This window comes from Hemiscyllium ocellatum, chromosome 27 (genome assembly GCF_020745735.1).
Source record: "Hemiscyllium ocellatum isolate sHemOce1 chromosome 27, sHemOce1.pat.X.cur, whole genome shotgun sequence".
Lineage (NCBI taxonomy): Eukaryota > Metazoa > Chordata > Chondrichthyes > Orectolobiformes > Hemiscylliidae > Hemiscyllium > Hemiscyllium ocellatum.
The window spans coordinates 3,970,375-3,984,316 of record NC_083427.1 but is presented as its reverse complement, the minus strand read 5'-3'; the positions used below and the strand labels follow the sequence as shown (position 1 = coordinate 3,984,316).

Sequence of the window (13,942 nt, the reverse complement as noted above, 5' to 3'; positions counted from 1 at the left end):
CCATTTCTCAGTGTCAGTCAAGTCGGGGCAGTATTTGTCATGTCGGGCCACCTGTAGCCGATTGGTGTTTCCGGACATTTGTGACCCTGTCCTTCCAGGTGGTTGCGAGTTAGGAAAATTCTGTCAACGTTCTGGGTGAATTGTCAATGCATTAAATCATTGCCATTCATCTCAGGCCTTACCACTGTTCTTAAGTCCCACTCTGTTTTGCTTTCTATGCTTCTTCCCAGGCTGCCTAGCTTCTTATTTAAGCCCAGACTGGGTAGGCGGTTCCCTTCCCTGAAGGACAGTAGCAGACCACTCAGATTTCTGAACCAATCAGGCAGCTTTTATGGTTACCTGTTCCTAGTGCTAGCACTAACAACTTGCCAGATTCAGATTCATTCAGCTTGACCCCTCTGTGATACTTTGTGTATATTTGAAAGGAAGGATTGCACTCTGCAAGCTGAAACCAATATCACGTGGAGATCAATTATCATCAGATTGTGAACGTGGTCGAAATTAGCAGCATACAGAGTGAATGGATACAGTGCACGTGTGCGGATGAGGCTTCGGCTGATCACCTGGCTTGTCACTGCATAAATGCAGTCGGAATAGAGTGGAAATGTGGAGATTGTGCTAAGGAATTCAATTACCCATCTGAACTGGAAAGACATCAGTGCGTTCACACTGGAGACCGGCCATTCAACTGCTCTGAATGTGGCCGAGGATTCACAGGCTCCAATGAGCCGTGTGCACATCGACAAGAGGCATTTCAAATGGCTCAATGTTTACCTCTACCTCACGGCATCAGGGACCTGGGTTCAGTTCCGGTCTCCTACACCTACACCTTTGGTAGGTGTTTTTCTTTCCCTAGGTGGGGGATTTGAAGACTGGGGGGTGTATTTTTAAGGTGAGAGGAGAAACATTTAGAAAGACATGATGGGTGTTTTTTTTTTTTACAGAGTAGTTTGTATGTGGGGTGAACTTCCAGAGGAAGTTGTGGATGTGGGTACAGTTACGACATTGACAAGACATTTAGATAACGACACGGATAGGAAAGATTAGGAGGAACATGGGCCAAGCGCAGGCAGGTGGGACTAGTTCACTTTGGGATTACGGTCAGCATGGACTGGTTGGACCGAAGGGTCTGGTTTTGTGCCGTATGACTCGTAGCACCTGGGGCCCAGGTTCAATTTCAGCCTTGGGTGACCGTCTGTGTCTAAAGATGTGCAGGTTCGGTGGATTAGGCAAGGCAAATGTCGGGTTACGGGGATAGGATGGGAGTGCATAGTCCAGAGGGTGTTTGGTGGGCTGGTGCAGACTCAGTAAGCAGAATGGCCTTTATGGGTGGCATGGTGGCTCAGTGGTTAGCACTGCTGCCTCGCAGCACCAGGGTCCCAGGTTTGATTCCAGTCTCTGGCGACTGCCTGTGTGGAGTTTGCACGTTCTCCCCGTGTCTGCGTGGGTTTCCTCTGGGTGCTCCGGTTTCCTCCCACAATCCAAAGATGTGCAGGTTAGGGTGAATTGGCCATCCTAAATTGCCCATAGTGCTAGGTGCATTAGTCAGAGGAAATGGGTCTGGGTGGGTTACTCTTTAGAGGGTCAGTGTGGACTGGTTGGGCCGAAGGGCCCTTTTCCACACTGTAGGGAATCTAATCTAAACCCCGATCGTTTCTGCCCCCACTCATGGTAGCGTGTTCCATACTCTTACCACTTTGTGCATTTAAAAAAAAGCACGCCCCTCACATTTCCTTTGAATGTTTCCCCCCTCACCTTAAATGCATGCCATGTAGTATGAGACATTTCAAATACTTTAAGTCATGATTACATATGTCATCCTGCTCACCACCCCCCATCCCCCCTCCTCAAAGCAAAACGCTCAGAGACAGAGTAAGTTTACCTCCTTCATCTTTATTCCAGGCACTGGAGGGAGAGAGAATGATCGCCCATGCGCACAGAGCCATGAGTTCAAAGTCTTCACTGGAACAGCAGTTTCTCAATGAACGTTTTAGTCTTTTTACAGGGAGGAGCATCCAGATAAGGCAAGATACATATTGATTGGGTGGCCATTACAATCAACGAGTGTTAATAGTAAAGATTAAGCCACCTGCTGTTCCACAATGAATAATTGACTTCACGTAATGAATACTTTCACCTTGTTAACTGACATTACATACTGAATGCTACATCATCTTGTCAAATGGCTCTACATAATGAATGCTTTTCCACCTTGTGAACCCATTACCCTTGCCTGCAGCATTGTTAACTCTAAGTGCTTATCTGATCTGAGTCATAGTAAAAAATCTTCAGCATTCCTGATGAAGGGCTTATGCTCGAAACGTCGAATTCTCTATTCCTGAGATGCTGCCTAACCTGCTGTGCTTTGACCAGCAACACATTTGCAGCTGTGATCTGAGTCATACTCAGCTGAACCTCTTTTTCCACAAAACTCAGAACTTAATTTTTTCTCTGCCTGCTTATACCCTATACACATGGACAGGACAATTCGGAAACCTTCTGCTCTGGCCTCAATCAACGTCCAGGTTTTTGGATGATCCAAAACCCAGCTGCCCATGTCCTTGTTCATGTCATATTCCTTTTGCTATCACCACTTTGTTCCCTGATGTACATAAGCTCTGCTTTATAGCTCTGCTTTCACCTGACAAATCAATAGCGCTTATGATTTCAAATAAACCTGCTGGCAATAGCCTGGTATTGGTGAGACTTCTGACCCGGTTCATAGAGTCAGAGAGGTCTACAGCATAGAAAAAGTCCCTTCAGCCCATCAATTCTGCACCAGTCAAAACAACCACTAACTATTCTAATTTTGTTTTCTAGCATTTGAGCCATCACCTTGTAATACCTTGGCATTGCAAATATAGCAAGTTCAAGATTCCCACCACAGTTTGCTTTAAAACCTCTCTAAACCATCTGCCTTTACCTTTAATCAGTGCACTAGGTCATTGGTCCCTCCACCAAGAGTGAAAGCTTATTCTAGCCTAACAATGCTCTTAATTTTATACATCTCAATCACATCCTTACTCTGCTGCAAGGAAGCTAACCCCAGCTGAGCAAATCACAAGTTCACGTCCTTGTTTTACAACCCATCCACTGTCTTGCCTTAAGTATTTCCAAAATCGTTTCCCACAGAGGGAACAGACTGACCCCATTCATTGGCGGATGGAAGTCAAATCCTCATCAATCCACTCTTAGATCTCTTTGAGATTTTTGTTCTTCTGCACAACCTTCCTATTTAATATCACGTTTAAAACTGCTTGCAATAAAATCCCTGACTAAGAGTCCAGGCTGGAAATTTGGAGCAGACCAAATTTGAGTTTACGCGCGTGTATCTGATGTACGCGCCCTGCCCCCTATAAAGATGGCGACCGCGCACACGTACCGCAGAACACTGCCCCAACATGATGGGGGCAGAAGCCAGGCCCGGCGCCGTTTTCCTCATTGGTACCAATGCGGAACCGGGAGTTTCTAATTCAGGCTGGTGGCCAACATCAAGTATTGATGAAAGCTCCCAGCCCACAGTAGTTCCATCTCTGCCATTTCCACTTACTTCCCTTCTCCTTTACTGCCAGCACTGCATCTGCGTTGGAATGTGGCCCGGAAGTTTATTCACGTGCCACACAAACGGTCCCAACCCCCCGATTCACTGATTGGTTGGAGGACCAGCCCCTCCGCAGCCATTACCCTCGCAATTGGTTCAGAGCGGCCGTCAATCAGCGTGCCTCATTGTCCGTCATTGGCGGGGCGGTCGCGACCGCGCCCATTTCCCCTGCTCATCGTCCGAAGCTGCCGTCAATCACCGCTCCCCCTTTGTTTGCCGCTCGGAGGACCAGCGCCAACCCCGCCCCATCCCCTGTGACTGGCCCAGTGCTGCCGTCAATCATCGCTCCCCGTTGTGGGTGTTTCACAGCCCAGCCCCGCCCGTCCAGCTGCTATTGGCCTGAAGCTGCCGTCAATCACTACTCCCCATTGTGTGCGCTGGAGGACCGGTCCCAGTCCCACCCCTATCCCCCCCTGCGATTGGTCCACTGCCACCATCAATCAACGATTCCCATTGTATGTAGGAAAATGCGCGGGGTTCTGGTTTTTTTTTGCTGCTGATCACATCCAGGGGTGAGCATTGATGCTGGGATCGGGAACAAAGTGCATCGCATCCGCTCCCTTGCATGGTTCAGACTTCCGAGACACGGGACCCAAGTTCCGGCGGGTCTCAATGAACAGTCTGAGAATTTAAAATGTTTGTCTGATGTTCCCGATTCTCCCAATGTAAGGCAAGTAAGACCTTGCATTTACAGTACGTCAATGAAAACGTGACACATGGGTTAGTGGATAGAAAAAGGCCAGAATTAGAGGAGGGCAGGGAGTTCAGAGGGTCAGAGCCTGCAGGACGTTCCGAACACTGACCGTCACGGAGTTACTGGCTGTCTCCATGGAGCTCTGAAATGGGACTGTGTAGGTCAGGACCACAACCATGCAGGTGACCTCAGCACCAGGGCCCCAGGTTCGATCCCTGCCTCGGGCCACTGTCTGTGTGGAGTTTGCACATTCTCCGGTTTCCTCCCACCGTCCAGAGATGTGCAGGTGTGAATTAGATTAGATTACTTACAGTATGGAAACAGGCCCTTCGGCCCAACAAGTCCACACTGACCTGCAACCCACTCATACCCCTACATATACCCCTTACCTAACACTACGGGCAATTTAGCATGGCCAATTCACCTCACCCACACATCTTTGGACTGTGGGAGGAAACCGGAGCACCCGGAGGAAACCCACGCAGACACGGGGAGAACGTGCAAACTCCACACAGTCAGTCGCCTGAGGCTGGAATTGAACCCGGGTCTCAGGCGCTGTGGGGCAGCAGTGCTAACCACTGTGCCACCGTGCCGCCCACATGTTAGATTTTATTAGTCAGGGGTAAATATAGAGTAGGGGAATGGGTCTGGGTGGGCTACTCTTCGGACGGTGGGTGTGGACTTGTTGGGCCAAAGGACCTGTTTCCACCCTATAGGGAATCTAATCTAATTTTTAAAAAAAAAACTTTCTCCACCAGGCTGGGAGCAATGATGATTCAAAAAGTGTGGTGCTAGAAAAGCACAGCAGGCCAGGCAGCATCCGAGGAGCAGGAGAATCGACGTTTTAAGCTCTTCGTATTTTGCTCAACGCTGATATGCTCAAAAGATCGACTCTCCTGCTCCTCGGATGCTGCCTGACCAGCTGTGCTTTTCCAGCACCACACTTCTTGACTGATCTCCAGCATCTGCAATCTTCACTTTCTCCGGGGAGCAATGATGTGATGCGAGTCCGCAATAGTACCGGACATGTAACATTGACCTTCGCTTATTGATTCTGCCCATGCACAGGTACAAAATAATCTTTATCTGAACCGTCAGAGGTTGAAAAACTGAGTGCAGACTAAAAGCATCTAAGCAGTGAGACCAGGATCTGAGCAGCCTCTCTCTACCTCTGAGTAAACCCCACAATATGCAACAGGTAGATGTGACAGGAAGGTCTGGCCTAAAAATTGGAATTCATAAAAGTGTGCACGTGGGAGTTTCGCTAAATACTATGTGTACTTTTTAAAGAACATGCAAAATGTTTTAAATATAGCAACTTCCAGCTCTTGTTCATTTTTACAGCAGAAGGGTTAGCTCACCATTTTACTGGTTTACATGGAGCGTGGGCGGCACGGTGGCACAGTGGTTAGCACTGCTGCCTCACAGCGCCTGAGATCCGGGTTCAATTCCATCAGTGCCTTCAGCTGTTTTCCTTCAGGTTACATTAGATTAGATTACTTAGTGTGGAAACAGGTCCTTCGGCCCAACAAGTCCACACCGACCCGCCGAAGTACAACCCACCCATACCCCTACATTTACCCCTGCCCCTAATACTACAGGCAATTTAGCATGGCCAATTCACCTAACCTGCACATCTTTGAACTGTGGGAGGAAACCAGAGCATCCAGAGAAAACCCACGCAGACACAGGGGAGAATGTACAAACTCCACACAGTCAGTCGCCTGAAGGCAGGAATTGAACCCGGGTCTCTGGCGCTGTGAGGCAGTAGTGCTAACCACCGTGCCGCCCAATATAAGCTGTTCACAATATAAGCTAATAACTTGGAGGAAGGAAGCAAATGTCAAAATTGCAGACAACAAAATATATAGGTGGAAAGGCATTTAACAAAGGAAATACAAATAGTTTCCAGAGATAATAATTAAGTCATAGGATCCCTACAGAACAGACAGGCCATTCGGTCCATCACGTCTGCACCGACGATCTGAAAAGCACCCCATGCACACCTACCCCCACCCTTTCCCTGTAACCCCTCATTTACCATGGATAATCCACCCAGCCTGCACATCCCTGAACAACATGGGCAAGTTAGCACAGCCAGTCCACCTAACCTACAAACCTTTGGACTGTGGAAGGAAACTGGAGCACCCAGTTTGAAGGATTTGCCCTAAATCTTTGCAAAGTTTCTGTTTGTCATGGAAGAGATAATCATGGCACATGTAAGAGTTTTGCAACTGACAGGAGACAGGTGAAGACTAAAACTTACGTAATGTGTATTTTGCTCAAGACAGATTAGTAATTTTGAACACACAGGGATTATATTTGTCTATCCAAATGAAGCTCTGGCAACCAAGTAGAAAATAATAGGCAGAGTCCCAGGAGCTGGGTGAGCATGGGTGGATAAAGTTCTGAGCATTATTCTTAACAAATAATAATAAACTTTACAGGTAAACATACATTTATTTTTATTTAATATGGTATAAACCTAATTTCTCAACATTTAAAAACTGTTAGTGTCCCATATTATGTCTATCAGCGAGGCAGATCTAGATCGATCTTTTTCAAAATGTGTCTAATCAAATACAATTGATATTTCAAACAATACTTTGTAGCTCACGTTATATAAATTGCAAACGTCCTTCAATACATGACTCTAGAACATTGCGCACGCAAGATATTACTTACTGCATTCTACAGGCACCAGTATTGGGAGAAAGTGAGTACTGCAGATGCTGGAGGTCAAAGTTGAAGAGTGTGGTGCTGGAAAAGCACAGCCAATCAGGCAGCGTCTAAGGAGTAGGAGAATCGACGTTTCGAGTATAATCCCTTCATCGGGAATCCTCACTCTTAGACACCGGTATTGACCAGACTTCTAAATCATGTCCTTCATGTCTGTAACAGAGAACTGTTTAAAGCCATCCAAAGTTGCCACAATCTCTCTGACATACTGGCATTCTTCAGTTACCTCATGCCACACCTGATTTCATTTCAGATTCAGTAGGCAAAAGGTTGACAAATGGTGCATTGTGTGGGAAAATAGAAGGTGTTAATTTTGGAAGGTTGAACAAAAGAACAGAGTATAATTTAAACCGCAACACCAAGGGGGTTGGGGATACTTGTGCATGAGGCACAGAAAGTGAGCACATAGCTGATAAAGAGCAGATAGTCAGCTCAAGTCAATGATTCAAGTGTAAACCTTCTTCAGGACTGGGAGTGGGTGTAGGGGAGCTGCAGATAAAGGGAGTAGTGGGGGCAGGGTCGTGAAGTGGGGATAGGTAAAGACAGGTAGAGGGTATGAATGTCAGAGATACAGTCATAGAATCCCGACAGCGTGGAAACAGGCCCTTCAGCGCAACAGGTCCACACCGACCCTCCGAGCAGTATCCCGCCCAAACCCATTCCCCCCTACCCTCTATATACCCCTGACTAATGCACCTAACCTACACATCCCTGAACACTATGGGCAATTTAGCACAGCCAATTCACCCTAATCTGCATAGCTGTGGACTGTGGGAGGAAACCAGAGCACTCAGAGAAAACCCACACAGACACAGTGAGAATGCGCAAACTCCACACAGACAGTCGCCCCGAGGCTGCTCGAACCCGGGTCTCTGGCGCTGTGAGGCAGCAGTGCTAACCACTGAGCTACCATGCTGCCAACCCTCCCTTATTTCACGGAGGTTGGCGTATAAGAGTAGGGAAGTCTTACTGCAATTGTAGAAGATACTGCTGAGACCACATCTGGAGTATTATGGAACAGGTTTGATCTCCCAATTTTAAAAAAAAATTGTTTTATTGGAGTCAGTTCAGAGAACATTCACTAGGATGATGTTCGATATGGAAGGGTTGTCTTAATGAGCAATGGCATAATAGATTGAGACTCTACTCTCTGGAATTTTGAAGAATGAGAGGTGATCTCATTGAATTAGAAAAGATTCTTAAGTGGCTTTACTGGGCAAATGCGAGAGGATGTTTCTCCTCATGGGAAAACCTAGGACCAGACAGTATAGTCGCAGAATAAAGAGGAGGAATTTCTTCTCAGAGGGTTGCGAGTCATTGGAGCTCCTTGCCCTGTGCAGTGGAGCTGTGGAGTAGACCGGCAGGAGGCTGGAGGAACACAGCAGGCCAGGCAGCATCAGGAGGTACAGAAGTCGACGATTCGAGTGTAATCCTTCTTCAGGACTGAGGGTGGGTGTAAGGGGGAGCTGCAAATAAAATGAGGTGAGGGTGGTGAGGGGAGGACAGGTAGAGGGTACAATCTGGTACAATTTGTAAAGAATAGTTCTGCTGCAGTGGCAGGGACAGAAACCTGAATTTACATGTGGAGTTCTGAGAAAGGTAGGGACTTTGGAGAGGAAAGAGAACTTGGAGATGAGCCAACAGTTTACAAGAGAATTGGGGTGAAGGATTTGTCTGTGTCAGAGTGGGTGATTTGAAGGACCCTGAGAGAGCAGTTTAGTAGGAATCAGATTATTGAGTAGAAGGTCGATCCTGTGGACACGACGATCTCAAAGGGCATGAAGTGCAGTGGGAGGGAACTCATCAAAGAGGAGAGTTCAGGTCTTGTGGGCAAGGAAGAACTATAAAGTGGTTTGCACCAGTGGACGGGAGGGAAGCAGCAGTTGAGTGACTCAATCTCATTGACAAGAGAAGCTCCAAGAATTCTTCATTTTTAAGATTCCCTACAGTGTGAAAACAGGCCCTTCGGCCCAACCAGTCCACACCGACCCTCCGAAGAGTAACTCACCCAGACCCATTTCCCTCTGACTAATGCACCTAACACTATGGACAATTTAGTATGGCCAATTCATCTTTGAACATGCACATCTTTGGACTGTGGGAGGAAACCGGGCCACCTGAAGGAAACCCACGCAGACAGCCGCCCGAGGCTGGAATCGAACCTGGGACCCTGGTGCTGTGAGGTGGCAGTGCTAACCACTGAGCCACCGTGCCGCCCCTATTGTTAGAGATAAGGATGAAGGAGACAGAGGAAGAGGTGACAATCATTAGGGCTATTAAGAAGATCCAGCACATTATGGGTTTAATGCAAAGTTAATTTATACAACTTAAATCAGAACGCTAAACACTGTAATTGGGCTGGATTTTATCAACGTCATCGGAAACTGACACCAAATGCACAAACTACAACAGGGAAATACAGTCATTGTATTTACTTGTGAACTCGCTGATGTTTCCAAAGGTTAGATGACTGAGTGAATCCCTTCCCACACTGGGAGCAGATAAATGGTCTCTCCCCAGTGTGAATTCGCTGGTGTTTAGTAAGTTGAGAGGATTGCCTGAACCCAGTCCCACAATGGGAGCACCTGAACGGTCTCTCGTCAGTATGAACACGTTGATGGGACATCAGTTCCCGGGAACTTTTATAACACTTCTCACAATCTGAGCATTTAAAAGGTCTCTCATCTGTGTGAACTAACTGGTGTCTCAGCAGAGTGGATGACTGGCTGAATCCCTTCCCGCACTTGGAGCAGGTGAACGGCCTCTCTCCAGTGTGAATTGGCTGGTGCCTCAGTAGGTCAGATGAATGGGTGAATCCTTTCCCACACTTGAAGCAGATGAAGGGCTTCTCGCCGGAGTGAACACGTCGGTGTTGTAGCAGATCACCTGTACTCTTAAAGCTTTTGTCACAGCAAGAACACTGAAATGGCCTGTTATCAGAGTGAACAAATTGATGCGAGTTGAGGCTAGTTAAGCAAGTGAAACCCTTCCCGCACTCAGAGCAGATGAACGGTCTCTCGCCAGTGTGAACTCGTAGATGCTCAGTCAGCCTGGATGACTGAGTGAATCCCTTTCCACAGTAAGTGCAGCAGAAGGGCCTCTTTATAGTGTGAAACTGCTGGTCAGCTAGTAAACCTCCTGCGTTTTCAAAGCTCTTGTCACAATCCGAACATTTACAGATTTGTGTTTCAGCATGAACCACTTGATGTGCAGTGAGGTACACTGGCCTCTCCCCAGTGTGACTCTGTCGATGAACTTCAAGCTTGGATGGGAATCTGAATCGCTTCCCACATTCCACACACTTCCATGGTTTCTCCATGGTGCACATGTCCTTGTACCTCTCCAGATTGAATGACTGGTTGAAGATTCATCTACGCAGAAAGGACTTGTATGGTTTCTCTCGGCTGTGAACAGGGATACCTCTTTGTTCCATGGTCAGTGCACTGGAACACACTCTCTCAGTCTGTGCAATTGATTAAAGCTCTTTCCATAGCCAGTTCATTGGAACACTCACTTGTGTGACTGTGTCTCATTGTTTTCCCAGACACACCGACATTTGAAAAGTTTTTCCTTGGGATAGTTCAGACAAACACTTCTTCTCCCACCTTCAAAGGCCAATGATATTCAGGTCCCGACGAATCAAGATCTTGATCCGATGCTTCCACTGAGTTTTCCTGTTTGCAAACCATTTCCAGCTAATCCCCTGCAAAAAGGACCTGTGAGCATCACTATCAAGTCATGAAAGATATTCAGGACAGGCAAGACTTGTTCCAATGGAATGATTTTTTTTTCCTCTCGTTTTTTTTTCACTCAAACTGAAGGACTACAAAAGAAGCAACAAACAGAAACACATTCCTAACTGAACCGGAATGTTACTGCCAGCGCCAATCTGCTCACTGACATGTGAGAAGTGTCAAACCGCTCTGCGTGAACTGCGCATACTCCCTCTCCAGGCAGGACAAAGCTGGGCAAGGACAGGGCGTGGAGGCCAACACTCTGTCATTGCAGCATAGTGGAGTCTTATTGATAGGCGAGGCTGAGCTGATCGGCCTGATCCAGCTCTTATTTCCTCCGTTCAGTCACTGTCCAACCCCCCCTCCCCCCAGCCTCGTCAGTCCTGACCACCCAAGTGCTACAGGTTGCTCTTTGGACCTGAAGGAGGTCAAGGAGTGCATCCTCCATCTTCCTCACACATCATCCAGCCCCCCCCCCTCCCTTTCCACATTGCAGCGTGGGGACGAAATGTCCCCTGAGGATGCACCAGCGGCTCCTTCAGCTGATCACTCCAGGGGCGGCAGGCTCCTTGCCCAGGGACTGCAGAAGCAGCCGCTGCAGCCTGGCGCCACCTGCATCTGCTGGGAGCCTGCAAGAAGCCCCGCCCCCTTCCTCCCAGGGCGCCCCGCCCACTTATAGTGACCTCACCGGGGGAGGCTGCGCATGCGCCAGACTCCTCCTCCTTCCCCCCCCCCTCATCGGGCTCCAAGATGGCGGCCGCGAGCTCAGGCCGACCGTCTCGAGGGAAAGAACCCAGCCCCCAAGCCCCCGGAGGCTGCCCTGAAAGTCCCCGGCCGTGACTAAAGCATTCCCTAGGCATTTACGGAACCCTTTTCCGTCCCCCAGCCCGGGTCCAAGCCCCCACCCTCCAAACGCCCTCACCGGCTGCGGAGCGTCCGAAAGGCAACGTCGGTCCCCGTCGTCATCGGTGGCGGCGCGCATGCGCCACACGCGCCGCGGACAAAGGGGGGGAATGTCACAACCGCGGGGCATGATGGGTACGGGCCTCTCCTTGTCCACCCTGTGCAGCCCACCTATGGGAAAGAGAGACATATCCTCCCCATGCCCAGGGGGACCTTCAGGGACGATGACGCACCCCAAAAGCTGAAATGATTTGGAGATGCCTGGTGTTGCAACTGGGGGGTGTACAAAAGTTCAAAAAAAATCTCACAACACCAGGTTATTAGTCCAACAGGTTTATTTGGAAGCACTAGCTTTTGGAGCGCTGCTCCTTCATCAAGTGGTTGTAGAGTATGATGAAGGAGCCGCGCTCTGAAACCGAGTGCTTCCAAATAAACCTGTTGGACTATAACCTGGTGTTGTGTGATTTTTTTAACCAAAAGCTGAAAGTGCATCTTCTGTTGGCCTCCACAGTGCGCTTCCAAATAAAACCATAGGACTGTCACGTGGAGGGCTTGTGTGATTTTTAAATTTGTCCATCCCAGTCCAAACATTGCCACCATCAACGCCCCTCTCTGCAACCCTACACCATGCCACATGGTGGCCCAGTGGTTAGCAGGGCAACATGGTGGCCCAGTGCTTTAGCACTGCTGCCTCACATCACCAGGGACCCGGCTTCGATTCCAGCCTCGGGCGACAGTCTGTGCGGAGTTTGCACGTTCTCCCCGTGTCTGTGTGGGGTTCCTCCAAGGGCTCTGGTTTCCTCCCACAGCTGTGCTAAACTGCCCCTAGTGTTCCAGGATGTTTAGGTCAGGTGCAATAGTCAGGGGAAATGCAGGGGAATATGTCTGGGTGGGATACTCTTCAGAGGGTTGGTGTGGACTTGGTGGGCCAAATGGCCCATTTCCACACTGTAGGGATTCAATGATTCTATGATGTCTCCAGTATCGTTGGTGGTCCAGGATTTGGTATCATTGGGAACAAATGTTCATTAAGGGGCAATGTATGTGTGAAGACAGAAGACACTGTAGAGTGTTAAATTGGCACCTCACATCTGTCTTTACTTAGGAGAAGGAAGATATAAGTACAGAATTCAAGAAGATGTGCCGTGTAGTTCTTCAGCATATTGACGTAAGTGCGGAGGTGCTGGAGGGTTTATAGAATCATCACAGGATTGGAAGCAGGCCATTCGGTCCATCAAGTCCACACAGACCGTCCGAAGAACATTCCACCCGCCCCCAATACCCTATCCCAGAGTTCTGAAGGAGGAGAAAGTGGAGGCATTGGTTGTAATCCTTCAGCAATGACTGGAAGGTTGCAGGGAACTGAAAAATGGCTCATGTAACACCTCTGAGTAAGAAGGGAAAGAGGCAGGAAACCATTAGCCAGTTAGTCTGACCTCAGTCACTGGGAAGATTAGATAGTCCATTGATAATGATGAGCATTTCTAAGCGCATGGTAAAATAGGGCTCAGTTAGTACCACTCCATCAAGGGGAGGTCTGACAAGTCTGTTAGAATTCTTTGAGGAGGTAATGAGTAAGTTACACAAAACAGGCGTTGAAATAAATTAAGAGCCTATAGTGATAAAGACAAGTTATTGGCATGAGTAGAGGATTGGCTGACTGGCAGAAGGCAACAAATAGGGATAAAGGGGTCCTTTTCAGGATAGTAGCCCAACGATGTTCTGCAGGGATGCATGTTGGCCCACAACTATTCAAAGTTGTTCATTAACAATCGAGATAAAAAATTGAGGGCATTGTTGCTACGTTTGCAGATTACGTAGTGTTGAGGCAGGAAAGAGAGGCTGCAGAAGGACTTGGAAAGGCTAGGAGAATCATAGAATCCCTACAGTGTAGAAACAGGACATTCAGCCCAACAGGTCCGCACTAACTCTCTGAAGAGCATCCCACCCAGACTCCCCCCTCCCCCCACCGTATCCCTGAACACTATGGGCAATTCAGCATGGCCAATCCACCTCACCCGCACAAAGGCACAGACAGCACATAGCTGCCCAAGGCTGGAATTGAACCCGGTCCCTGGCACTATGAGGCAGCAGCGCTAACCACTGTGTCACCCTGTTTTATTTATTGTAGTCACATGTACCTAAATACAGTAAAAAGCTTTGTTTTGTGAGCAGTGAAGGCAGATCATGGCAAACAAGTACATGCAGATCATAGCTGAGACATATAGGTTACAGCTTCACAAAACAAGATCAACATTATTTGAAATGAGT

General features: G+C 48.2%; 2 protein-coding genes across 3 annotated transcripts in view; one reads left to right on the top strand and one right to left on the bottom strand.

The window, feature by feature from the left end:
- The window catches only part of LOC132828630 (zinc finger protein 420-like), a 61,238-nt gene that overhangs the window by 30,241 nt on the left and 17,055 nt on the right, over positions 1 to 13,942 (top strand). The window contains exons 6-8 of the mRNA XM_060845678.1: positions 3,573 to 3,989; positions 11,265 to 11,544; positions 11,655 to 11,806. Of these exons, the coding sequence (XP_060701661.1) occupies positions 3,573 to 3,989; positions 11,265 to 11,544; positions 11,655 to 11,806 (849 nt within the window). The remainder of the gene's footprint in view (positions 1 to 3,572; positions 3,990 to 11,264; positions 11,545 to 11,654; positions 11,807 to 13,942) is intronic.
- LOC132828710 (zinc finger protein 502-like) lies at positions 6,744 to 11,746 on the bottom strand. 2 transcript variants are annotated; one of them, XM_060845792.1, is made up of 2 exons: positions 11,691 to 11,746; positions 6,744 to 10,737 (listed from the first exon to the last, which is right to left on the bottom strand). In XM_060845792.1, exon 2 carries the CDS (start codon positions 10,360 to 10,362, stop codon positions 9,466 to 9,468), a length of 897 nt encoding a protein of 298 aa, XP_060701775.1. In that variant the 5' UTR covers positions 10,363 to 10,737; positions 11,691 to 11,746; the 3' UTR covers positions 6,744 to 9,465. The 2 variants fall into 2 exon arrangements, with proteins under 2 accessions (XP_060701775.1, XP_060701776.1); XM_060845793.1 differs by having other exon boundaries at positions 6,744 to 10,857; positions 11,691 to 11,726.

What these genes read in the sequence shown, in the direction of transcription:
- LOC132828710 (XM_060845792.1), bottom strand. Translation starts at nt 10,362, where the DNA reads ATGTGCACCATGGAGAAACCATGGAAGTGTGTGGAATGTGGGAAGCGA.